This window comes from Symphalangus syndactylus, chromosome 16 (assembly GCF_028878055.3).
Source record: "Symphalangus syndactylus isolate Jambi chromosome 16, NHGRI_mSymSyn1-v2.1_pri, whole genome shotgun sequence".
Taxonomy (NCBI): Eukaryota; Metazoa; Chordata; class Mammalia; order Primates; family Hylobatidae; genus Symphalangus; species Symphalangus syndactylus.
The window spans coordinates 67,480,191-67,507,682 of record NC_072438.2 but is presented as its reverse complement, the minus strand read 5'-3'; the positions used below and the strand labels follow the sequence as shown (position 1 = coordinate 67,507,682).

Sequence of the window (27,492 nt, the reverse complement as noted above, 5' to 3'; positions counted from 1 at the left end):
TGATTTTAGAGTATACTCCTACTTATTAAAAAAAATAACTGTAAAACAGCCTCAGGCAGGTCCTTCAGGAGTTATTCCAGAAGAAGGCATTGTTATAAGAGAAGACATCTCCAAGCATGGTATTGCCCCTGAAGACTTTCCAGTAGAACAAGATGTGGAGGTGGAGGACAGAGGTATTGATGATCCTCACCCTATGTAGGCCTAGACTAATGAATATGTTGTGTCTTAGTTTAAATTAAAAAAAAAGTTTAAAGAGTAAAAAATAAACTTTAAAATTTTTCAATAGAAAAAAGCTTGGCCAAGCACAGTAGCTCACACCTGTAATCCTAGCACTTCGGCAGGCTGAGGCGGGAGGATCGATTGAGCCCAGGAGTTTCGACCAGCGTGAGCAACATAGTAAGACCATGTCTCTATTTTACAAATAAAAAAAATTAGGCCAGGTGCAGTTGCTCACACCTGTAAACCCAGCATTTTGGAAGGTAGAGGCAGGCGGATCACTTGAGCTCAGGAGGGCAAGACCAGCCTGGGCAACGTGGTGAAACCCCATCTCTACTAAAAATGCAAAAATTAACCAGGTATGGTGGTACACACCTGTGGTCCCAGCTACTCAGGAGGCTAAGGCAGGAAAAATGCCTGAACCCGGGAGGCAGAGGTTGAAGTGAGCCAAGATGGCACCACTGCACTCCAGCCTGGGCAACAGAGACCCCCATCTCTACAAAAACTAAAAAATAAATTAGCTGGTACAGTGGCTCACGCCTGTAGTCCCAGTACTCAAGGGGCTGAGGTTGGAGAATCCTTTGAGCCCAGGACTTTGAGGTTGCAGTGAGCTATGATTATGCTACTGTATGTCTCCTAAGCCAAGTATGATTACAAGAGTCAAAAAGGTTTTAATTTTTTTTAAGTTCGTAAAGTAAAAACATTACAATAATCTATGGTTAATTTATTATGGAAGAAAAATATTTTTAATAAATTTAGTATAGCCTAAGTGTACAGTGTTTATAAAGTCTACAGTAGTGTATAGTAATGTCCTAGGCTTTCAAATTAACTCACCACCCATTCACTGACTCCCCTGGGGCAAAAACTTCCAGTCCTGTAAGCTCCATTCATGGTAAGTGCCCCAAACTTACTATTTTTTTTAAATCTTTTATACTGTATTTTTACTGTACCTTTTCAATGTTTAGATATGTTTATATATACAAATATTTACCATTGTGTTAAAACTGCCTACAGTATTCAGTGTAGTCACATTCTGTATTCAGTACTGTAGTATTCCATATGGCAACACTTCTTTTTAGAGAAAGGGTCTCACTATGTTGCCTAGGCTGGAGTGCAGTGGCTATTCACAGGTGCAATCATTGCACACAATAGCCTTGAACTCCTAGGTTCAAGCAATCCTCTTGTACAGGTTTGTAGCCTAGAAGCAAAAGGCCGTATCACATAGCCTCAGTGTGTACTAGGCTATTTTTGTCTAAGTATACCCTATGATCACACAACAAAATTGTCTAATGACACATTAAGCAGGCCTGACTATACATGATATTAAAGATATATTGTAAATTTTGTTAGTCATGATAATAGAATTATGGTTTTAAAAAATACCTCATCTGGCCGGGCACAGTGGCTCACACCTGTAATCCCAGCACTTTGGGAGGCCAAGGCGGGCAAATCATGAGGTCAAGAGATTGAGACCTCCTGGCTAACATGGTGAAACTCTGTCTCTACTAAAAATACAAAAAATTAGCTGGGCATGGTGGCAGGCACCCGTAGTCCCAGCTACTCAGGAGGCTAAGGCAGGAGAATGGTGGGAACCCAGGAGGTGGAGCTTGCAGTGAGCCAAGATCGCGCCACTGCACTCCAGCCTGGGCAACAGAGCTAGACTCCGTCAAAAAAAAAACAAAAAACAAAAAAAAAACCTCATCTGGGCTGTCCCAGCACTTTGGGAGGCAGAGGCAGGTGATTCACGAGGTCAGGAATTCAAGACCAGCCTGACCAACACGGTGAAACCCTGTCCTACTAAAAAATACAAAAATTAGCTGGGTGTGGTGGCCCATGCCTGTAATCCCAGCTACTCAGAAGGCTGAAGCAGGAGAATTGCTTGAACCCGGAGGCAGAGGTTGTAGTGAGCTGAGATTGTGCATGCCACTGCACTCCAGCATGGGCGACAGAGCAAGACTCCAACTCAAAACAAAAACAACAACAACAACAAGAAAATCTCATCTGTTCACTACATATACTGAAGTACTTATTGTACTTATGATGTACTCAGATTTGCTTTCATGTGTTGACAATTGTTGCAAGTGGGTGAGGGTACTCAAGTGCTTATAAATCTCTACTTTGGTTTAAATTTTCCACAATAAAAAAACTTCAAAAGAGTGTGAAATCCTGGGCCAGGCATGGTAGCTCACACCTGTAATCCCAGCACTTTCAGAGGCTGAGGCAGGTGGATTACCTGAGGTCAGGAGTTCGAGACCGGCCTAGCCAACATGGCAAAACCCCATATCTACTAAAAATACAAAAATTAGCTGGGCGCAGCAGTGGGTGCCTGTAGTCCCAGCTACTGGGAAGGCTGAGGCAGGAGAATCACTTGAACCCAGGAGATAGAGGTTACAGTGAGCCAAGATTGTGCCACTGCACTCCAGCCTGAGTGACAGAATAAGACTCCATCTCAAAAATAAATAAATAAATAAAATTAAGAGTTAAAATCTACTATTTTAGGTAACAAACTAGGGAAAGGAATCTTTTTTTTTTTTTTTTTTTTTAAAGAAACAGGGTCTCGCTCTGCCACCAAGACTGGAGATCAGTAGCAAGATCATAGCTCATTGCAGCCTAGAAATCCTGCGCACAAGGAATCCTCCTGCCTCAGCCTCCCCAAAGTAGTGAGATTACAGGCATAAGCCACCGCACCTGGCCAGAAAGGAACTTTTTTTTTTCTTTTTTTTTTTGTGAGACGGAGTCTCATCCTGTTGCCCAGACTGGAGTGCAATGGCGCAATCTTGGCTCACTGCAACCTCCGTCTCCCAGGTTCAAGTGATTCTCCTGCCTCAGCCTCCTGAGTAGCTGGGATTACAGGTGCACACCACTATGCCTGGCTAATGTTTTGCATATTTTAGAAGAGACGGGGTTTTACCATGCTGGCCAGGCTGGTCTCGAACTCCTGACCTTGTGATCCGCCCAACTCGTCCTCCCAAAGTGCTAGGATTACAGGCATGAGCCACCACGCCCAGCCAGAAAGGAAAGTTTTTAATCTAGCCAAATCATTTCTCAATCAACAATCAAGAGACCAAATCAAACAAAAGAATAATTAAATAGTAGAACTCAGGATCAAAATGAAAATATTAAAAATATATGTTCAAATCTTTATTTAAGTCACTTCAAAGGACTATGTCCCTATTTATGAGCAAATATCTTTTAACTGGGATTGTTGTGAATTTAACTCACTTCTTACAGACCTAGATTTTTAAGAAATAAATGAGATTGTACATACTTTTCCAGATGACACCTGCCTGGCCCTTTTGTTATGGTGAATGAAGAGTCTATGAAACTAAGCTCATGACAGGTGAGAGAAGCAATCAAGAAGCATTTCAATGCCATTTCAGTTGGAAAAATAGACAATCTGAGCCCCAGGACATGTAAGATTATACTAAGGGTGAGTGAGTTAAGAATAAACTTTTTTTTTTTTTTTTTTTTTTTTTTTTTTTTAGGGACAGGCTCTCACTATGTTGCCCAGGCTGGAGTGTGGTGGCTATTCACAGGTACAATCATTGCACACAAGACCCTCAAACTCCTAGGCTCAAGCAACCTCCCACCTCAGCCGCCGAAGTACCTGGAATTACACCACTGTGCCCAGCTCTAAAATAAACATTTTAATCATAGTCTAAAGATAACATCAGGGCTGGCCAGGCACGGTGGCTCACATCTGTAATCCCAGCACTTTGGGAGGCCAAGGCAGGCGGATCACAAGGTCAGGAGATCGAGACCATCCTGGCTAACACGGTGAAACCCCGTCTCTACTAAAAAATACAAAAAAAAATTAGCCAGGCGCGGTGGCGGGAGCCTGTAGTCCCAGCTACTTGGGAGGCTGAGGCAGGAGAATAGCGGGAACCCGGGAGGCGGAGCTTGCAGTGAGCCAAGATCGCACCACTGCACTCCAGCCTGGGAGACAGAGCAAGACTCCGTCTCAAAAAAAAAAAAAAAAAAAGATAAGATCAGGGCTTTATATAAATAGAACTGATAAAGATTAAGGAAGGATTAAGGAGAAACGAGTGAAATGATATCTAAAGTTTTACTTCTTTTTAAACTTGTTATGCAAATAACTGGACATAGACCATGAATTAAGAAATTAATTTAGGTCAAGCGCAATGGCTCATGCCTGCAATCCCAACACTTTGGGAGGCCAAGGCAGGCAGACTGCTTGAGCTTAGGAGTTCAAGATCAGCCTGGGCAACACAGCAAAACCCTGCCTCTACAAAAAATACAAAAATTAGCTGGGTGTGGTGGTGTGCACCTGTCGTCCCAGCTACTCAGGAGGCTGAGGTGGGAGGATAGGCTCAGCCCAGGAAGTGTGTTGCAGTGAGTTGAGATCATGCCACTGCACTCCAGACTGGGCAACAGAGCCAGACTCTGTCTCAAAAAAAAAAAAAAATTCAGTTAAATAATGAAGCATGACATAAGGTAATAGGTATCACAATTTGTTTATATAATAAATTTCTGACTTACTATCATATATATATGTATATACATAGCTGTTAAAGTACAATATTTACTTGTAAACACAAAGTAAAATATCAGAGCATACTGTACTTTGAAGAGTCAATACTTTCCCAAATCAAATGAAAAATATATCATTATTCATACTCTAAGCAAGCAGTTCATTTTGGACAAACCTATTGCTCTAATGGAAACTTCATCAAGTTTGTGGTCTCCAGCTGCTCCAGGTCTAAAAAATGCGATACCTCCCTTACAGTAATTAAGTAATGACTGAGGAAAAGGACTCAGTGAAGGAAGGGATCCTTTCATTCGAATCTAAAAGTAAAGAATAACCGAATATGTTAATTATCAGCAGTATAAATCACTTTTAAAAGAAACTATAAAAGAATCAGGCAGGTAAGATAAGCCACACAGAATGGAAAACACAGCACATGAAATCAGCTATATTTTCAGAAACTTACAAATTTAATTCAGGAAAGTCACTAGCTTGTTATCTCAAAAAAAAAAAAAAAAGGTTCTAAGTAAATCATTTGCACTCTCTTGTCACAATTTTGCCTGTATAAGAAGAATTCAATGCTATTTGTCCCTGGCTTTCTTCACTGGCATAGCAAAGAAAACAAAGAAATTTAAGAATCTTAATCTTATCCCAAATAAAACTGTGTACAGTAACCAAAACAAACAAAAAAATCATGCCTACATACATAACTTTTAAAAAACTAATCTATAAATGGCAGAATTAGAAAGACACCATTTGGCAATCCCTAATAATGACTCTAGGCAAGGATCATTAGTAAATGCTAACAGAGTAAAAAGCTGAGGGGTTAACGGGGATACTTGATAGAGGGTGTGACACGATCCAAACTCAATCTCCTCATCCCTAAAATTAAAATAAGCAAACACATGTGCCACGTGCAAGAGAGAAGTGCACAATACTTATTTGAGGCCAAGTGAGGTGGATCACACCTGTAATCCCAGCACTTTAGGGAGGCCGAGGTGGGCAGATCACTTGAGGTCAAGTTTGAGCCCAGCCCGGCCAACATGGTGAAACTACTCCATCTCTACTAAAAACACAAAAATCAGTTGGGCGAAGTGGCAGGCGCCTGTAGTCCCAGGTACTCAGGAGGCTGAGGCAGGAGAATCGCTTAAACCCGGGAGCCGGAGGTTGCAGTGAGCCGAGACCACGCCACGGCACACAGCCTGGGCGACGGAGTGAGATGCTGTCTCAAAAAAGAAAAAAGGAAAAAAAAAAAAGAAAATTTGAGCTTCAATCTATTTAAATCTCTCTGCCTCAATGAGCACAGATTAATAACCGGGTTACAGGGGTAAAAAAAAGAAAGAGAAACAAGCTAAACGACACTAAATGAAGAAACGATCAGACAAATCTAGAATATGGTGCAGGAAAAATTACCTAGTTTTTTTTAACAAATCAAGAATAAAAAGAGGGGGAGCTTCTACAGATAAGAGGCTGATTTAAATATATTTGGAGATGATAAAATTTATTTCCACGTTTCAGGAAAGGGCTCTAAGAGACATAAACCTGGGAAGGAAGCATTAACAGCAGGCTTGCAACTGATTTTCTCCTTCTGCTAGTCACTTCCAGAAAGACACAATCTAATCAAATCTCCTGGGAAGCATGCTAATGACAGACTTCTTGTCAAATACATTAATGGCATTTACTACCAGGATGGTACTAAGAGGTAGAGAGAGAGGGAGAGCCAGCAAGGAAATGGGGGACCTCAGTTCTACAGCCACATGCAACTGAATTCTGCCAACAATCTGAATGCGCCTGGAAACAGATGTTCCCCTAGTGCCTCTAGAAAGGAATGTAGCCCCGCTGCCACCTTGATTGGCTTTGTGAGACTCTAAGCAGAGACCTAGCTGAACCACCCTGTGGTGCTTCTGATGCATGGAACCTGTGGGATATTAAATGGGTGCTATTTTAAGCTGCTAAATTTGTGTTAATTTGTTAGGGTAGTAATAGAAAACTAGTATGGTTCAGAATCTTTGTTTCAGCACCATTTTTTAATTGAGCTATAACTCACACACTATCAAAGTCATCTTTTAAAAGTGTACAATTAGTGGTTTTTAGTATATTCACAAAGTTAGGCAACCATCATCACTGTCTAATTCCAGGTCATTTTCATCACCCCAAAAAGAAAAACAAAAGTAGTCACTGTCCACTTCCTCCTCTCCCTAACCCCTGGCAACCAACCACTATCTACTTTCAGTTTCCATTGTGATGCCAAAATATAAAATGAGTACAGTTTTAATTTATATTTTTATAGAAACTATATCCAAATTTCACAAACTTTTTCTCTAAAAAAGGCTAATTTTCAAAAATACTTTTAGATAACTTCTCAAAGTCTCTCCAAAGGTTCCTACTAAAAATAATTATATTGTTTTAAATTTAATTTTAATTAGGCTGAATTAAAAATATTTGGAGATGATGAAATTTATTTCCACATTTCCAAGAGAGACAGCAGGCATATAAAGGATTTTCAGCTAGATAAAGAGACCTACCAGGTGTCCTATCTGGCTAGATATCTGATAAGAATGAAGCAACAGCTCAGCTGAAGTCAATATAGAAGGGGCTGAACACCTGGGAATCAAACTGAATTGCACATCTCAGAAAATAGCAAGGGGGAGACCCTGACTAGTGGAGGCTATTGGATGGAAACAGACGAGAATGAACTATAACTTTCCATTCTCTGAACCCACAGAAGCCCCCACAGAACACAGATAACACCTCAAGGAGAACTGGGAGAAAGCCCTGGACTGAGTTTCAATCTTTAATGACAGGGGAGTTGGAAAAAAATAACTGTAATTCCCTGGAATTAACGGACTAGATTACACTATCTTTTGCCAGACAGGGTGGAACTAACCTAGAGACCCAGTTCAGAGTCCTTACCTCTCAACAGGAAGAATCTGGTCTGTTTGTTTATGAATAAACCTGAAATTTATGGATTTATAGGGCAGGACTCCTTGGTAAAATGTAACAATTATAAAAACAATAATATAAATATTAGTATATTTCAGTTAACACAGCACGTAAATGACTAAGATATTTCCATACCTTCTGCATGACTTTTCTTGCCCACCTCAACTGCAAGATATACCACTGTGCTACAGGAAAAGAACACTGAGCCGCCCGGAAAAGCAGGAGAACACGCTGAAGGATTCCAGATACCTTCTGGCGATTATTTTTTTCAGCTTTTACAAGAAGATCATCACCATCTTCCTGAGGAAAATAAAACAATCCATTTTAGTGGCTAGTAATGAGAAAATTTAGAATGTTAAAATGAAAATAAAGATAGGCTAATGAGGCTGGGCACAGTGGCTCACACCTGTAATCCCAGCACTTTGGAAGGCTGAAGCAGGAGGACTGCTTGAGCTCAAGAGTTGGAAGCTGAAGTGAGCCACGATTGCATCACTGCACTCAAGCCTGGGCCACACAGGGACACCCTGTCTCAAAAAAAAAAAAAAAAAAAAAAAAAAAAAAAAGATAGGCTAATGATGCTCACTGCTTCTCAAACTAGAATGTTCCTGGAGATTTATAAAGGAAATTCTGAGGCATGGGCTCTGAGATTTCAACTATGGCTATTTCTAGAATTGAGAAACGTTTATCTCCCCTCAACGTAAAGGGATAAGCTGACCCTTGTTCCCAGTCTTACCCTAGAACAGTTAAAGACCACTACTCCAGACTCCATTGGTGGGATGTTACAGAGAGGTCCATCTAAGCAGAATCCCTTTTCTCTTCCTCTGCTGGGAAGAATCCTGCTTATACTTCAATGTCACTTCCTCTGTGAAGCCCATCCCTCTGTGCTACAACAGCACTTTGTTCACACTTCTACTGTAGCTTTCACGAATTTATTCCATATCAACTTATATCTGTATCCCACTGTACTCAGAACTCCCAAGAGGAAGGAAGGGACTTGTCATTTGTCTTCGTATGGCCACGGTGTACACACTCAAGTCTGATACATAGTAGGACCCAATAGATGTTTGTTGAATAAATGCTATTCAAACCAGTAGCTAAAGATTATTTTCCCAGATAATGAGATAATGTGAGCATTGTAAACATCTGCTTCCCCAACATCCTTCTTCCCTGCCCACTTCTTAATAGTACTGTTTTTGAGTATCTGCCCATCTCCTACATGGCTCATATGATTGAGGGAAAGCTCATCCCACCTTAAGGAAGGATCTATTCACGGGCCAAGCAGTACCTTGTGTTAAGCCTAGCCACAGTGACTGTTTAAAGGACAGGCATGTGACCCAAGCCAGTCTCACTAAGAGTGAATCTCAATCCTCTTGCTTGGAATGCTGGGACAGAAATAATTTTGCCACTGTTCTTTGTCTCAATCACTGTGCCCATGGACATAGACAAGGCATCCTTAGAAGCTGTTAGCGGCCATCCTGCTCCCACAAGAGGAGCTAATCTTCAGGTGAAGATGACACCTCGGAAAACAAACTAGAGCGAAAGACAGAGCCCACGTCTTTGGTAACATAACTAAATCAGAAACCTGCCCTACAACTAGGCTTCTTCATCACGTGAGCCAATAAATACCTTTATTGTTTAAACCATTTTGACCAAGTGCTCTATTACTTGCAACACAAGGGGTTCTAACTGATATACAGTGACATTTAGAAGAAATCTTACCAAGGAGAATTGCTTTAATAAAAAAGAATAAAATGAAGCACTACTAAAGGCAGTAACCAAACTACTTGAACTATTATCTGCATAGGCTATCCAAAAAACTTTAAATGTCATTTCAAATTTCTAAACCAATTACTAAAGACTCAGATGCAAGAGGAAAGATGAATTATTGAGAAATGCCATGGACTTTTTATTCCTCCCATTTGTAAAATCAACAAGTAAAATGTTTTAGACTATTAAAATATAAACAAATAGAACAAATGAGAAATAAAAAACTAGAGGTAGAAGTCGCCAATATTGAAACAGGAGGTAGTAAAAAAATAATACCCAGAAACACTTCAAAGTGTTAATCAAATAATTAAAAATCTAAATGTGAGTAATTTATAATAACACTTTAAATCTTAAAACCAGCTAACTATAATGTTATGATTTTTTAATAAGAGCAGATAAAACGTTTCTGAGAGGAATATAGTATTTATAATATAGAACTATCAATTGAATAATGCAGGAAAAAAAAAAACCTTTTAAACCAAAGTCAAATAAAAATAAGTCTTTCTTTTCTTTTTTGAGACAGAGTTTTGCTCTGTCACCCAGGCTGGAGTGCAGTGGTGCGATCTCGGCTCACTGTAACCTCTGCCTCCTGGGCTCAAGCCATCCAGCAACCTCAGCCTACTGAGTAGCTGAGACTACAGGCACGTGCCATGATGCCCAGCTAATTTTTGTATATTTTATAGAGACAGGGTTTCGCCATGTTGCCCAGGCTGGTCTCAAACTCCTTGACTCAAGCAATCTTCCCACTTTGGCCTCCCAAGTTCTGGGATTACAGGTGTGAGCTACTACACCCAGCCAAGTCTTTCAAAAAAGGCAAAGACAAAGAGATAAATAAGAGACTGAAATAATGTATGGCTTCTAATTCTGACACTCATTATTTCATTTGTTACCCTAAACAAATGCCTAATTTTTAAAAGTCTGGATATTAAGATTAATTGTGCGATATTGTTACAATAATTTTAACATTTATTGAATAATTACTATATGTCCCAGGTCCTGAGCTAGAAGATTTTACAGGATATCTCAATCCTCACAAAAATGCCATGAGAGGTACTATTATCATCTGCATTTTACTGATAAGGAAACTTAAACAGCATTTTAGTACATTCCCTAAGATTATACAATTAGTGAACAGCAAAGCTGGGATCTAAAAGTTTGTCTTTAGAGCTTGAATTTTTAACCTGATGATTATTATCATGTTAATTATTTTAAAAACTTGACAAAATCAACTTTAATTTAAAAGTTAATGCTATAAGCTTACTTCACTAAGAATAGCTGGCTGGGGACAGTACAATGGAGGAGCTGGAAGATACAAGCCGAATGGCACTAAGCCCCACAGTCTTTTACTGAAGTCCTTGGCAGAGTCTATCAGAAGTTGAAATGTCTCCGAAAGAATATCTGCATCGGCCATAACTGATGCTTTCAGTACTTCTTGTACTGAACCAAATAGCAGATTTGCATCTTCCTCTTCAATGGGATCTATCAAATACAAAAATTTGGTAAAATAGTTAAAGCTTGTATTAAACTTCCATTTTGTAGGAAAAAATTTCAAATCTAAAAACATTCATCGTCAAGAATGAACATATTGGTTGACATAAAAACATCCAAACTTACAGAGAGAAATTACAAACTATCTTGTTACTTTAAGATTATAGATAAGAACAAGAGACATTTTTATACAAGATATTGCAGAAACAACTATACAATAAAAATATTCTTAGAATGTAGTTCTGAGTCAAAAATAATTGAAAAAATATTAATGGGAAAAGAATGTCAAGAAAGACACCAAAATAATATACAAGATTATGTGAGAGTAACTTTTCCTTTTTTTTTTTTTTTTTTGAGATGGAGTCTCACTCTGTCACCCAGGCTGGAGTGTGAAGTGCAATGACAGGATCTCTGCTCACTGCAACCTCCGCCTCCCAGGTTCTACCAATTCTCCCACCTAAGCCTCCCGAGTAGCTGGGATTACAGGCACACACTATCCAGGCTAATTTTTGTATTTTTAGTAGAGATGAGGTTTCACCATGTTGGCCAGGCTGGTCTTGAACTCCTGATCTCAGGTGATCCACCTAACCTCCTAAAGTCCTGGGATTACAGACATGAGCCACCGTGCCTGGCCATTTTTCCTTTTCTTAATAGTACATGATAGTACTTTGTAATAATAAGTTAATAAAAATGACTTATGAAGGAAACAGGAAAACACAAAATAGTCATACGTATAGTATGGCTTCAACTATGCAAATATCTATATATATGTGCACATGTCCCCAAAGGCAAAATACAAGGAGATATGGTGGTAGAACTGGAAACTCAGGGATTTTTCTACTATGAAATATTTTAAGCATACTGTAAAATATAGAACATATGAAAGTACAGAATATAATATGTCAAACACTCATATACTGACTTCTCATCCTTGTCTGATATTAACATTTTTGCTATATTCAACTTAGGTAGCCACTATCCAGCATTTGGTGTGGATATACTGGAATTCCAATCAAATATATGTTGTCTTTCTGTTGTGTGTTCTACAAAGCTTAACTTCTCTTTCACATTTTTCAAATCTATGTCCCTATTTTGTATATATTTATCTTTATTTCTTTATATATTATATATATCTTATATATAAAGATATATATCTTTATATATAAGATATATATATATCTTTATAAGATATATATATCTTTATATATATAAAGATACATATATATTTATATATATATATAATAGCTCAGATGAATAGCTCAGATTCATCTTTTCCAGTTTACAAATTTGCTCCTAAATTGGTCTAGTAACTTTAACCATCTATTGAAGTTTTTGTTTTTAAATCAGGTTGAGACATAATTTACATACTATATCCACCCTTTTTAAAGTATACAGTTCAATAAAATTAAACAAATCTATACTGGCTTGTAATAACATTTCTATCACTCCAAAAGTTATCTTATGCTTCTTTGTAGTCAATTCCCTGTTTATTCTCAGGCAACTCATGATCTGTTTTCTGCTCCTATAGTTTTGTTTTTTATAGAATGCCACAGAAATGGAATCATACAGTATGTCGTCTTCGTATCTGACTTTTCAGGACTTCTTACCATGATGGTTCTGTGATTCATCTATGTTGTCACATGTTATCAGGAATTTGTTCCTCTTCACTATTTGTTATTCCATTTTAAAGACATATTTGAATTTGCTTATCCATTCACCAGTTGACGGACATTTGAGGTGTTTCCAAATTTTGGCTATTATGAAAATGTTGCTATAAACATTCATGTATGGATATTTGTTTTGTTTCATTTTTTGAGACAAGGATCTCACTCTGTCACCCAGGCTGGAGTGCAGTGGCACAATCATGGCTCACTGGAGACTTGATCTGCTAGGCTCAAGGGATTCTCCCACCTTAGTTAGCTTCCCAAGTAGCTGCGACTACAGGCGTATACCATCACGCCTGGATAATTTTTGTATTTTCTGTAGAGACAGAGTTTTGTCATATTGCCCAAGCTGGTCTCAAACTCCTGGGCTCAAGTGATCTGCTTCATGTACACATTTTTGTGTACATGAATATTTGAATGGACTTGTTTCTATTTCTCTTTAATGGAATGGAATTCATTCAAGAGCAGCTAAAGAGAAAGAAATGAAACCCTTTGAGTTTTTATTTGCTTGTTGTTTCTGACCTTTGGCAATTCCCCTTACTTTATTTAAAGCTTGGCCTTTAAGTGGATATTTTTTGTATTTTATCTAGAAACACATTCTATCTATGTATGTATCGTGGAAGAGTTTTCAGATCATTTAAAACAACATATTGCCAAAACTCAAAGTTCAGACTGGGGATATTTTAGTCTCTTCTTTAAAATCCAACTTTCACACAGTAACATTTTTTCATTGATTAAAACAAAAGAACCGCACAGAAAATTATCAAAGAAAAGTTTATAGTCAGATTTCCAAGTATTATAGGTTCTCTCAAAACAGAAACGTTGTAAGTTTTAGGAATCTAGAGTTAGAAGTCTCACTCTTTACTGGAGCAAAGCACCAATAAAAACAGACGGGCCTCACAGTTGTCCTGGTTTTATATTAAATATACGACATTAAATGATTGATTTCATTACTTTTTATCTAAATTTCTCCAACTGTAAAACAGATAAATTTTACAGGATTCCTGTGTGAATCCATGTAATACATGTAATATTCTATCATTTTTAATTGTTTAATACCATTTTGAACTTTTCAAATAAAAAAAACTATAATTTATGCACCAGGTGAGAGTTGAAATAAATCACTCCTAAGTACCCTTCCAGGCTTGAGATTCTACAGCTCCAAAAGAAAATGATACAGATGAAGCGAAATATAATTAGTGTAAAGATATGTATGAAGGCTACTCTCAACATAGTCTCTGGGGTGGCCTTGCTCTGCAGGAGGAGTAAGAGAGCTGTAACACTGCGGCATCAAGAAAGCTACTTTAATATTTAAAAAAAAAAAAAAAAGGTATGTACGGAAAATCAGAAAATCATTCCGTTATCAACCCTTGTATTGTAAGCTGGCATCAATTTTGGGTGTTCCCATGGTTAAGTATAAATATCATACTTTCATTTTTCAGCTGGGTGCAGTGGCTCACGCCTGTAATCCCAACACTTTGGGAGGCCAAGGCAGGCAGATCACCTGAGGTCAGGAATTCGAGACCAGCCTGGCCAACAAGGTGAAACCCTGTCTCTACAAAAACTACAAACATTAGCCGGACGTGGTGGCCCACGCCTGTAATCCCAGCTACTCGGGAAGCTGAAGCAGGAGAATTGCTTGAACTCAGCAGGCAGAGTTTGCAGTGAGCTAAGATCACGCCACTGCACTCCAGCCTGGGTAGCAGAGTAACACTCCATCTCAAAAAATAATAAAATAAAATAAAAATAAATATCATACTTTCATTTTTGATAAGTTTATTTCAAAGCGTTAATACATTTGTAGACATGTATAAACTTTTTAAGGTATTATAAGGTTTATATTAACCTGACACGAGTCAGACCATACATACATAACACACCTGTAAACTGTTTATATTTCGAGCCTATTTCATTTTTTGCTTCCAAAGAGGCTGGTTGACCTAAAAAACACTGCAGTTTTTCCTGAAAAATCTGTGCTGGAGTCATACGTAGTGGTAGATTCAGACTCTTTTTCTTGGACCTGAAATGACATCAAATTAAGGGAAATGAATCCAATTTTGAAAAAAAAAAGGAAAGGTTTCACATATCAAGGACTAAACATGAAAGTTTAAGAAACAATGGAATTTACTTTTTTATCTATCGTACATGTAAAAAAGATATATTCAAGGAAACATTGTATTAAGACCCTCCATGATGATGATCCTAATATACTCCCCCTATTCTTATTTCTAATTGTTACCCTAAACACGGGCTTTACTAACACATAAGTGTGCTAAATAAATGGTTTTTGTTTGTTTTGAGACAGGGTCTCACTCTGTTGCCCAGGCTGATGTGTAATGACATGATCACGGCTCACTGCAGGCTTGACCTCCCGTGCTCAAGTGATCTTCCCACCTCAGCCTCCCAAGTAGTTGGGACCACAGGCACGATCATCGCCCCTGGCTATTAATAAATGTTTTAACACAAATAAGTAAGCCACTGAGCTGTTCAATACAGTAACCACTAACTATATGTGGCTATTTAAATTTAAATTAACTAAAATTAAATTGAAAATTTAATTCCTTGGTCTCACTGGCTGCATTTCAATAGTTACTTGTGGTGAGTGGCTACCATACTGGACAACACATTTCTATCACTAAAGAACGTTCCATTGAACAATGCTGAACTAAGGATTCCACATAAAATGTAAATACCAGCAATAACAGAAATATAAAATACATAGTTCAATCATATTATATCTTAAAATTGCCTAAAAATCCATACCTCATGAAATTGCTATCATGTTTACAGAACAGCTGGAAAGCCACACCAATTGAAACAGACGTCTTCCAGTCTCCAAGTTTATATGCCAACCACACAGCCTCTGGAACCAGGCCACCAATAAATAGTAATTCAAGTGCATATTCAACTGTCCACACATTAGAGAGATTCTGATCTCTAACAACACTGGCCACCTTAGAGTGTTGCAGAGGAATAAGTCGAAAGGACTGCTCTGTGAGTAAATTTTTAAAAATGCATTATTACAATCACATCCAAACTCATGCTTCTTTACATGGGTATATTTATCTCTTCAATCAGTATTATCTACAAAAAACCACCAGGAAGATACATACAAAATGGGCTAAAGTAATACTCAACATGCCCTAGAACACTTTTAACACTGAAGAATGTGCCTCATTCGTGGGTCATGAAACAAATGCCAGCATTATTTTAAAAATTAAACAAAAGAGAAAAAAAACAGAAAACAGAATAGAAAGTATTAGACACAAAATAAAGGTAAATACTGTTTAATGAAATTTTTGTGTCAGGTAATATGTAAACACATACAAAAAACATTTATATCTACTATACTACTGGTTCACAAAGTACAATTTATTACCATGACATGGGTCACAATGTGCAATTTATTACTGTGGGATCCTCAGAAACACATGCTTATTTCTCATACTAGATTATGAAATGTAGAAGGCAGAGACTACATTTTATCTGACTTTGTGTTACCCACAGTGTTATGCAATAAAAGACTAAGTTGAGGTAACAATGAAGCATATTAAGTGTCAATATTAGTGTTGATTACGAAGTAGAAAAGTGTGATGTTCAGTAATTCTGACTAAATAATAAGATTGCCATCCGGCCTGTGATTTAATACAAAAGGATAATATCGTTCCCCCTGGCCTTCTGTCCCTTTCCCTAATTGAAGTAACTTGATAAAGCAACTTAAAAATAGGATAAAAGAAATGTTATTAAAAAATACATGTTGATGGGATTTTTACTCATTCTCTCAAATAAAAGTCATAAATAGCATTCATGAGCTTCTCTGTTCCTTGAAATGGTGAGTTTCTCACATGATGTATACAGGCTATGCCTACTGCAAGAACTAACATTTTAGCTCTCTGACAAACACATCCGGAAAAACAAAAAAGTTTTCAACCACTTGGATGTCTGATTTTGCATAAGCAAAGGAGCCAGGAGACTGGCTAAATTTTTCCTATTTTTATTCACTACGGGCAAGGTAACATACTATTAAAATAACTTGATAATTAAATTTTCTGAAAATTTTACTACTTTCACACAGTAAAAAAGTTCACGACTTTTTAAAATATCACACCAAATAAGCAACTCAAAGCCCTAGAAAAATTCTGATTAGAAAAATTAACATGAAATGTATATATGCATCCTGAAACATTCACAGGAGTTTGAACACATAGTTCAAAATCCATGGTTCTATGACTGATTATATTTGCTGACCACTTGTTGCCATCTTTATTAAATTTCTAATTATATTTTAACTTGTACTACTCTAACTTAGGTGTGCCTTGTACATACATATGTATCTGTTCATGTCTACTCTTGCTTAAAGCCCTCCAACAGCTTCCCATGATACTTAAAATTCAGATTTCTTAACATGGCTTACATCATCTGGCCCCTTTACTAAATGCAACTCATATCACTCTCCACTTCCTTCTCTAGTTTTTTGTTTGCTTTGGTTTTTTTGTTGTTGTTTTTGTTTTGTTTTGTTTGAGACAGTCTTGCTCTGTCACCCAAGCTGGAATGTAATCACGTGATCTCACTGCAACCTCTGCCATCTGGGCTCAAGCAATCCTCCTGCCTCAGCCTTCCAAGTGACTGGGAATCTCAGGTACATGTCACCATGGCGGGCTAATTTTTTTATGTTTTGTAGAGACAGGGTTTCACAATGTTGCCCAGGCTGATCTTAAAACTCCTGGACTCAAGCAATCGGCCTGGCTTCCCAAAGTGCTAGGATTACAGGCATAGGCCAACATGCCCAGCCCTCCTCCTCTAGTTTACAGCCACACACAGATCTTTCCGTTTCTCGAACACATCAAGCTTGTTCTTGCCCTGGGGCTTTTACACAAACTCAGGTTAGAATGCCCTGTGCCTTGATGTACCCAACTCTTTTTTGTTATTAAGAGTTCGGCTTAGAGGCCGGGCGCGGTGGCTCACGCCTGTAATCCCAGCACTTTGGGAGGCCAAGGCGGGAGGGTCAGGAGATCGAGACCATCCTGACTAACACGGTGAAACCCCGTCTCTACTAAAAATACAAAAAATTAGCCCAGCGAGGTGGTGAGCACCTGTAGTCCCAGCTACTCAGGAGGCTGAGGCAGGAGAATGGCGTGAACCCGGGAGGCGGAGCTTGCAGTGAGCCGAGACTGCGTCACTGCACTCCAGCCTGGGCGATAGAGCGAGACTCCGTCACAAAAAAAAAAAAAAAAAAAAAAAAAAGAGTTCAGCTTAACTTTCACCTCCTCAGAGAGCTACTCCTGAAATTCCAATCTAAAATTGCCACTCAGTCACGCTGTATTGCTCTACTTTAATTCTCTCCATAAGTTATAACCATTTGATATATCTTGTTTATATATTTAAATTTCTGTCTCAACATATTAGACGTAAACCCCGTAAAAGAACAAGTATTTTATCATTTTGTTCATGGCAGTTAGGATAAATCTGTTTCACAGATGGAAAAAAAAAAGAAAGAAAGAAAACATGCGCATGCGCCATAGCTCTCCCGACCGGGAAGGCCGTACTGAGCCGGTCTCGGGAGATGAAGGATGGGATGTGAGGCGGTCCTGCCTTGCCGCCTTCTGTCCCTAGTCTCCGGGTCCCCGCCCTCCAGCCGCCTTTGACTGGTGACTGGGTCAGGGTCCTCACTCATAACTCAGAATCGCGAAGAAAGGAAGCTAGCGTGTTTGTTAGAAAACCTAGTTGGGAGTGCAAGGCAGAGAGCGTTCAGCACCCTTGCTCCTCCCGACCCCCCGGGACAGAGGCAGGGCTCTGGAGGGCAGGGATTCCCCCTCGTCTTGGCCCTACAGCCCCAGCTGGGCACTAAACTCGGGCCACGGTGGGGCAAGCGAGGCGGGCTCCGGAGGAAGCTGACGGCTGATGATGGCTCAGTCCAACATGCTCCCTGTGGCTGATATGTTGAGTCAAAATGAACTGCGCAAAAAGCTATACCAGACATTTAAGGATCGGGGTATACTGGACACACTCAAGATACAACTTCGAAACCAGCTAATTCATGAGTTAATGCACCCTGTATTGAGTGGAGAACTGCAACCTCGGTCCATTTCAGTGCAAGGGAGCTCCCTCTTAATAAGTGCCTCTAACTCTTTAGTGGCGGATCACTTACAAAGATGTGGCTATGAATATTCACTTTCTGTTTTCTTTCCAGAAAGTGGTTTGGCAAAAGAAAAGGTATTTACTATGCAGGATCTATTACAACTCATTAAAATCAACCCTACTTCCAGTCTCTACAAATCACTGGTTTCAGGAGCTGATAAAGAAAACCAAAAAGGTTTTCTTATGCATTTTTTAAAAGAATTGGCAGAATATCATCAAGCTAAAGAGAGTTGTAATATGGGAACTCAGACAAGTTTGACATTTAGCAGAGATTCTCTGGCTGAGAAGCTTCAGCTTATTGATGATCAGTTTGCAGATGCTTACCCTCAGTGTATCAAGTTCGAGTCTTTAGAAATAAAGCTAAATGAATATAAGAGAGAAATAGAAGAGCAACTTCAGGCAGAAATATGTCAAAAGTTGAAGTTTTTTAAAGATACCGAAATAGGAAAAATTAAAACGGAAGCAAAAAAAAAGTACGAGAAGAAATTAGCCGTGTTCCAGAATGATTTTGAGAAAGCTTGTCAAGCAAAATCTGAAGCCCTCGTTATTCGGGAAAAGAGCACCCTTGAGAGAATTCAAAAGCACCAAGAGATAGAAACAAAAGAAATTTATGCTCAAAGGCAACTTTTACTAAAAGATATGGATTTGCTAAGAGGAAGAGAAGCAGAGCTGAAGCAAAGAGTTGAAGCTTTTGAACTGAACCAGAAGCTCCAGGAAGAAAAACATAAAAGCATGACTGAGGCACTTAGGAGACGGGAGCAGAATATAAAGAGTTTTGAGAAGACCTATGACCAAAAACTGAAGAATGAACTTCTAAAGTATCAACTTGAACTAAAGGACGACTACATCATTAGAACTAATCGACTGATTGAAGATGAAAGGAAGAATAAAGAAAAAGCTGTTCATTTGCAAGAGGAGCTCATAGCTTTTAATTCAAAAAAGGAGGAACTCAATCAATCTATAAATCGCATGAAAGAACTTGAGCTTGAGTTAGAGTCTGTCAAAGCCCAGTCTTTGGCAATAACAAAACAAAACCATATGCTGAATGAAAAGGTTAAAGTGATGAGTGATTATTCACCACTAAAAGAAGAGAGACTGGAGCTTCTGGCACAAAATAAATTACTTAAACAACAACTGGAAGAGAGTAGAAATGAAAACTTGCGTCTCCTAAACCGCCTAGCTCAGCCGGCTCCTGAACTTGCGGTCTTTCAGAAAGAACTACAGAAAGCAGAAAAGGCTATAGTGGTTGAGCATGAGGAGTTCGAAAGCCGCAGGCAAGCTCTGCACAAACAACTGCAAGATGAAATTGAGCATACTACACAGTTGAAGGCCCAGATACTAGCTTACAAAGCTTCCATAAAGAGGTTAACTATTCAGGTTGCTGATTTAAAATCGCAACTGAAGCAAACTCAGACAGCCCTAGAGAATGAAGTGTACCGCAATCCAAAGCAGTCTGTGATCCATCATTCTGCCAATGGATTAATAAATGGCAACATGGTGCTTCACAATGGTGAGATAAGTGGGGATTTCTTGAACAATCCTTCTAAACAGGAAAAAGTTCTAGCAGGTATGGTTGCATCAAGGATCACAAATTATCCAAATGCAGGGATGGAGGGTAGTTCCCCTGATTCTGACCTTGAGTTTGTCGCCAATACTAATGCAAGGGTCAAAGAGCTTCAGCAAGAGGCCGAACGCTTGGAAAAGGCTTTCAGAAGTTACCATCGGAGAGACATTAAAAACTCTGCCAAAGGCCCACTACCAGCAAAGAGCCCACCATCTCTGCACTTGCTGGAAGCCTTCAAAAACATTACTTCCAGTTCCCCGGAAAGACGTATTTTTGCAGAGGACAGAGTTGTCTCTGAGCAGCCTCAAGTGGGCACATTTAAAGAAGAAAGGAATGACATCTTGGAAGCCCTGACAGGCAGTGCAGCCTCAAGGCTACGCGGGGGCACTTCCTCCAGATGCCTCTCCTCCACACCCCTTCCAAAAGCAAAAAGAAGCCTTGAAAGTGAAATATATCTGGAAGGTCTGGGCAGATCACACGTTGCTTCCCCCAGTCCTTGTCCTGACAGAATGCCCCCGCCATCACCCACTGAGTCTAGGCACAACCTCTCCATCCCTCCCTTCTCCAGCCCTCCGGAGAAGAAAGCAGGTCTTTACTGGAGACAAAATGAACTTCAAGACAAAAGTGAATTTTCAGATGTGGACAAGCTAGCTTTTAAGGATAACGAGGAATTTGAATCATCTTTTGAATATGCAGGGAATGTGCCAAAGCAGTTTGAAATGGATGGGCCCTCTCCTGCTGGGGATATGCTTCATATGGGCGCAGCTGTAGGTGCTGTGCCCCTCTCATATCAGCACCCAAGTGTAGATCAGAAGCAAATTGAAGAACAAAAGGAAGAAGAAAAAATATGGGAACAGCAAGTGAAAGAACGAAAGCACAGAAAAGAAAGAAGGCAGAGTAACCTACAAGAAATTTTAGAAACGGAAAGAAGAGAACTAGAAAAACTGTATCAGGAAAGGAGGATGACTGAAGAATCACTGAAGATTGAAATGGAAAATGAATTAGAAATGAGTAATCAAGAAATGAAAGACAAATCTGCTCACAGTGAAAATCCTTTAGAGAAATACATGAAAATCATCCAGCAGGAGCAAGACCAGGAGTCGGCAGATAAGAGCTCAAAAAAGATGGTCCAGGAAGCCTCCCTAGTGGACACACTGCAATGTAGTGACAAAATCGAAAGTTTAACAGGCTTTTCTCATGAAGAACCAGATGACTCTTGGTAACCATGTTTGCTGCCCAGCTTCTAACTTACATACCATGAGAAATTACATAACATTTACTCTTCTGTAAATGTTTCTCTATCAACAGATAAAACTGAATAAAAATGTGTAATCCAAAAAAAAAGAAAGAAACTACAAATGTTTTTGTATTATCAATTTCATGTGGTGCAAGTTAGTATATCTGCAGCACTAAGAACACTGTGTGGCAAATAGTAGGCACTTAATAAAAATTAGAATGAATGAATACCATAGAAATTTGTGTATATATATATACCTGTTTATACTGAGAGTAGGGCAGTTATCCAGCACAGGATTAGATGCATTTTGACCACACTAATGAAAGTATTAAATTTAAAAAGTAAACGGCCCAAATAAAATCCTAAAAGTAAATCATCCAAATAAAATTAAATACTGAATTAGCAGGCTCAATACTTATTAAATCTCTACATTTTGACATAAATGAAGGTGGCAGCTCTTTCACTTTAAAAACTGAAACTTTAGCTGGGCACACCTATAGTCCCTGCGACTTGGGAGGCTGAGGTGGTTAAGATCATTTGGCCGGGCACAGTGGCGCACGCCTATAATCCCAGCAAGGAGGCCAAGGCAGGTGGATCACCTGAGGTCAGGAGTTCGAGACCAGCCTGACTAATGTGGTGAAATGCCATCTCTACTAAATACAAAAAGTTAGCCAGGTGTGGTGGCATACGCCTGTAATCCCAGCTACTTGGGAGGTTGAGGCAGGAAAAGTGCTTGAACCCAGGAGGTGGAGGTTGCAGTTAGCCGAGATCACACCATTGCACTCCAGCCTGGGCAACAAGAGTGAAACTCAATCTCAAAAAAAAGAAAAGATCGTTTGAGGCCAGGAGTTCAAAACCAGTCTGAGCAATATAGCAAAATCCCATCTCTAAAAAGAAATAATTAATAAATTAAAATTTAAAAATAAAAACTTTATAAAGATCAACTTGTCCCAATTTTGTGATTTTAAAAAGCCATGTTCAATAAAAACAAATCTAAGCCATTACTTTTCTCAGATTCTATTCATTCACAAATAGTCATAAATCGCCTCCTATGTTTCAGATACTATGCTAGAACAGTATCATAGAGTAATGGCCTCTGTATAATATGTTTTAAATATTATGTGCAATGCAAAAAAAGTTTAAAAAGGATTTGTTTACTATATTACCTGTTTTAATATGAAGTGGGGGAAGAACATTCACATGATGAGGGGGCAAAATGCAAAGCTGCTGATTGGTGAAATAGGCAGCCATGAAACGAGCCATGGACTGGACGACTCTCACTGCTGCCTCAGGATGAACACCGCCCGCCATTCCACACTCAAAATGAGACTTCGCAGCACCTAAGGAATACAGCAATGACCTAAGAAGATTGTGATCAACTACCAAAAGTAGTAATATTTAAGTTCCCAACATTATACAAAAAGAAAATTGTAATACTTTTTTTCTGAGATGAGCACCCATGGCCAATACAAGCTGAATTATAATAGGTACCATACTTCTTAAAGACAATAAAACCAAAAACAATTACAGTTGACACTTGAACTTCAAGGGTTTGAACTGCACAAATCCACCTCTGTATACAGATTTTTTTTTCCATAAATATACCAGAAAATGTTTTGGAGATTTGTGACAATTTGAAAAAATCTGTAGGCATACCACATAACCTAGAAATATCAAAAAAAAGAAAAAGGTATGTCATGAATATAAAAAATATATGTAAATAATTATTTTATCATTTAGTACCATAAAATACATATAAACTATAAAAAGTTAAAATTTATCAAAATTGGCTGGGTACAGTGGCTCACACCTATAATCCCAGCACTTTGGGAGGCCAAGGTAGGCTGATCTCTTGAGCTCAGGAGTTTGAGACCAGCCTGGGCAACATGGGGAAATCCCACCTCTACAGAACAATACAATAAAAAGAAAAATTAGCTGGGCATGGTGGTGCGCACCTATAGTCCCAGCTATTCAGGGTGCTGAGGTAGGAGGATTGCTTGAGTCTAGGAGGCAGAGGCTGCAGTAAGCTGAGATTGTGCCAGTGCACTCCAGCCTGGGCAACAGAGCTAGATAGACCCTGACTCAAAAAAATATTATCAAAATTTACACAAACACTTATAGGCCATATATGGCACTGTTCACAGTCAAGAGAAATGTAAATACATATAAAGTATTAAATAACTGCATAAAATTCATTGTAGTTCCTACTGTACTACTGTATTAATTTTGTAGCTACTTCCTGTTGCTATTTTGAGGAGCTCAAGTGTTGCAAGTATTTGCTTAAAATACTGTGCGATGCTAATCATCTCTGCATGAGCAGTTCATCTCTCTAGTAGAGTGCACATGGCAATAAAAAGCAACCTCACAATTCTTGTGTAGTTCTCACCACATTTAGTGCAGTACCATAAACCTTGAGTAACACCATAAGACCTACAGGAAGTGCCACCAGAGATCCTGGAACTGTTCTGAATAAGCAGAAAAAATTCATGACATTACAAGTAAAAGTTGAATTGCTTGAGACATACCATGGATTGAGGTCTGCATCTATGGTTGTCCACCATTTCAGACAATTAATCTTGGAAACAGATAACATAAACCTGTGGTATCAATAAATACAGTACAATACTGGAAATGTATTTTCCCTTATGATTTTTTTTTCTCTTTTTGAGACAGAGTTTCGCTTTTATTGCCCAGGCTGGAGTGCAATGGCGTGATCTCGGCTCACCGAAAACCTCACTCCCTGGGTTCAAGTGATTCTCCTGCCTCAGCCTCCCGAGTAGCTGGGATTATAGGCATGTGCCACCACGCCCGGCTAATTTTGTATTTTTAGTAGAGACCAGTTTTCTACATGTTGGTCAGGCTGGTCTCGAACTCTTGACCTCAGGTGATCTGCCCGCCTCGGCCTCCCAAAGTGCTGTGATTACAGGCATGAGCCACCATACCTGGCCTCTTAGGATTTTCTTAATACAACTTTCCTTTCTCTGGCTTACTTTATTCTAAGAATACAGTATATAATATATACAACATACAAAATATATGCTAATCAACTATTTATGTTACCAGTAAGGCTTCTAGTCAACAGTAGGCTATTAATGGTTAAGTTTTTAGGGAGTCAAGTTATACACAAATTTTTGACAGCTTGGGGGTGTCGGTGCTCCTAACCCGTGATGTTCAATGGTCAACTGTAGTTAGTAATTATGTGCACATACACCTAAGAACTGTTCACAACTTTAAGTTTTATTTTTTAAATGGAGGTATCTATACAAAATGACCCAGGCATGACAGCCTTGCAAGCTTAGAATGTATCATTATTTATTTTCCGTTTTTCCTTCTCTTTCCTTTTTTTTTTTTTTTTTTTAAAGATAAATGGGGCAGGGCTTACTACAAAAATAATCTAAAAAGCACGGAAATAGATTTTTTTCTTTTTTTTTTTTTTTTTTTTTTTTTGAGAAAGAATACTGCTCTGTCACCCAAGCTAGAGTGCAGTGGCACAATCTCAGCTCACTGCAACCTCTGCCTCCAAGGTTTAGGCCATCTTCCCACCTCAGCCTCCTGAGTAGCTGGGACTATAGGCACACGCCACCTTGACCAGCTAATTTTTTTTGTATTTTTTTGGTCAAGATGGGGTTTCGCCATGTTGGACAGGCTGGTCTTGAACTCCTGAGCTCAAGTAATCAGTCCGCCGCAGCCTCCCAAAATGCTGGGATTACAGGTGTGAGCCACCATGCCCACCCAAGATTCTTAATGCTTTTGTCTGTACCATTAGATCTGAGAATCTTAATATACTCCCATTAGTAATAGTAGCTCACTAGTATAAGATTTTGGGGGCAGGCAGTAGCAAAAAGAACGTGTGGGGTGGGCCAGGCACAGAGGCTCATGCCTGTAATCCCCACACTTTGGGAGGCCCAGGTTGGAGGATCACTTGAGTCCATCCAGGAGTTTGATACCAGCCTGGGCAACATGGAGAAACCCCATCACTGCAAAAAAACACAAAAATTAGCCAGGTGTGGTGGCATGTGCCTATAGTCCCAGCTACTCAAGAGGCTGAGGCAGGAGGATCACTTGAGCCTGGGAGGTTGAAGCTGCAGTGAGTTGTGATCACGCCACTGCACTCCAGCGTAGGTGACAGAGTGAGGCCCAATCTCAAACACACGCACACAAATGTGTGGGGTGAAGGGAGATGGCTAGATAGCAGGTGGACAGAAGAATCACATCAAAATTTCTGGCATAACTCCAATGTGCACTAGCAGGATTAGAGGACATGCGTCATTGCCACTTGAGAATCTCAATAATAATATAAGCTGGCATTCAGAAATTTGAAAATAAATTAGTTTAAAACTACTAAATACTGTATAGATAAATACAAGGATAACATTAGTTGGTATGAAGTGTATGGCCCCAACAATAGAAAGGTATCTTTCTTTTCCAGAAGTAATCTGACACATATTCAAGGGAAATTACATTTTATATGTGTATGGATTTCTATCTTGTTCACTGTATGTCCCAGCACCTAGCACTTCTCCTCTCATGTAGTAGGCCCTCAAAGGAATATTGTTAATAAAGAAAATAATGTTAATTAATGTTACCTGGTTTCTTTTTTTAAACAAAAGGAATTGAGAAAATTTTATTAGCCTTCAAGCAGTAGTCTTCATTTAGTCACTGTAATATTTGGGGGGAAAAAAACCATACTATTTCTTCACAGTCAAGTTAGAGATACATGGGTAAAAATTTTTTTCTCCTGGGTAAAACTTATGGAGGAATTATACAAAGGTAAGATTTTCAGTAATCTTAATCATTCAAACCTTATGCAAAACTCAGGAATCAGCCTCTTAAATAGGGAGTGACCTGATGATAAAAGTTATTGTCACAGAATAAAGTTGTATCAATTCAGAAGTTAAAAAAATTTTGAAAGTGTAAATCTCGACCGGGTGCAGTGGCTCATGCCTGTAATCCCAGCACTTTGGGAGGCCAAGGCAGGTGGATCATCTGAGGTCAGGAGTTAGAGACCAGCCTGGCCAACATGGTGAAACTCCGTCTCTACTAAAAATACAAAAAATTAGCTGGGCGTGGTGGTGCACGCTTATAATCCCAGCTACTAGTGAGGCTGAGGCAGGAGAATCACTTTAACCCAGGAGGCGGAAGTTGCAGTGAGCCGAGACTGCGCCATTGCACTCCAGCCTAGGCAACAGAGCGAGACTCCATCTCAAATAAATAAATAAATAAATAAATAAATAAATAAATAAATAGTGTAATTCTGTATAGGGTGCAGTGATAATGTTAATAACAGAAACCCGGCCGGGCGAAGTGGCTCATGCCTGTAATCCTAGCACTTTGGGAGGCCGAGGGGGGAGGATCACCTGAGGTCAGGAGTTCGATACCAGCCTGGCCAACACAATGAAACCCTGTCTCTACTAAAAATACGAAAATTAGCTAGGCGTGGTGGCAGGCGCCTGTAATCCCAGCTACTCAGGAGGCTGAGGCAGGAAAACTGCTTGAATCCGGGAGGCGAAGGTTGCAATGAGCTGAGATAGTGCCATTGCACTCTAGCCTGTGCAACAAGAGCGAAACTCCATCTCAAAAAAAAAAATTAAAACAAATGAATTACTACAGGTTCAACTTATCATGAAAGTTAAATCATGTAAGGACAATATTGCAAAAATAAACAAATAAATAAAGACTATCCAGTCATTTAAAAAGTCATATACAGAAGTCTTTCACCCTGGGTACAGTGGCTCACACCTATAACCCCAGCATTTTGAGAGGCTGAGGTGTGAAGATCACTTGAACTCAGGAGTTCGAGATCAGCCTGGGCAACATATCAAGACGCATCTCTATAAATAATAAAATAATTTTTAAAAATTAGCTAGGCATGGCCGGGCACGGTGGCTCATGCCTGTAATCCCAGCACTTTGAGAGGCCAAGGCGGGTGGATCACGAGGTCAGGAGTTTGAGACAAGCCTGACCAACACGGTGAAACCCCATCTCTACT

At 39.2% G+C, this 27,492-nt stretch overlaps 2 protein-coding genes across 8 annotated transcripts in view; one reads left to right on the top strand and one right to left on the bottom strand.

Moving 5' to 3' along the window:
* The window catches only part of CPLANE1 (ciliogenesis and planar polarity effector complex subunit 1), a 142,527-nt gene that overhangs the window by 84,266 nt on the left and 30,769 nt on the right, over positions 1-27,492 (bottom strand). For all 6 annotated transcript variants that reach the window (XM_055245869.2, XM_055245870.2, XM_063619556.1 and 3 more), the window contains exons 16-21: positions 22,670-22,843; positions 15,328-15,556; positions 14,445-14,584; positions 10,674-10,891; positions 7,781-7,945; positions 4,884-5,022 (exon numbers count right to left, since the gene is read on the bottom strand). In XM_055245869.2, the coding sequence (XP_055101844.1) occupies positions 4,884-5,022; positions 7,781-7,945; positions 10,674-10,891; positions 14,445-14,584; positions 15,328-15,556; positions 22,670-22,843 (1,065 nt within the window). The remainder of the gene's footprint in view (positions 1-4,883; positions 5,023-7,780; positions 7,946-10,673; positions 10,892-14,444; positions 14,585-15,327; positions 15,557-22,669; positions 22,844-27,492) is intronic.
* Positions 18,106-22,208, top strand: LOC129464538 (centriole and centriolar satellite protein OFD1-like). Of its 2 annotated transcripts, XM_055245879.2 has the most exons (2): positions 18,106-19,400; positions 19,521-22,208. In XM_055245879.2, the coding sequence occupies exons 1-2, from the start codon at positions 18,466-18,468 to the stop codon at positions 21,487-21,489; spliced, it is 2,904 nt and encodes a 967-aa protein (XP_055101854.1). In that variant the 5' UTR covers positions 18,106-18,465; the 3' UTR covers positions 21,490-22,208. The 2 variants fall into 2 exon arrangements, with proteins under 2 accessions (XP_055101854.1, XP_055101853.1); XM_055245878.2 differs by having other exon boundaries at positions 18,106-22,207.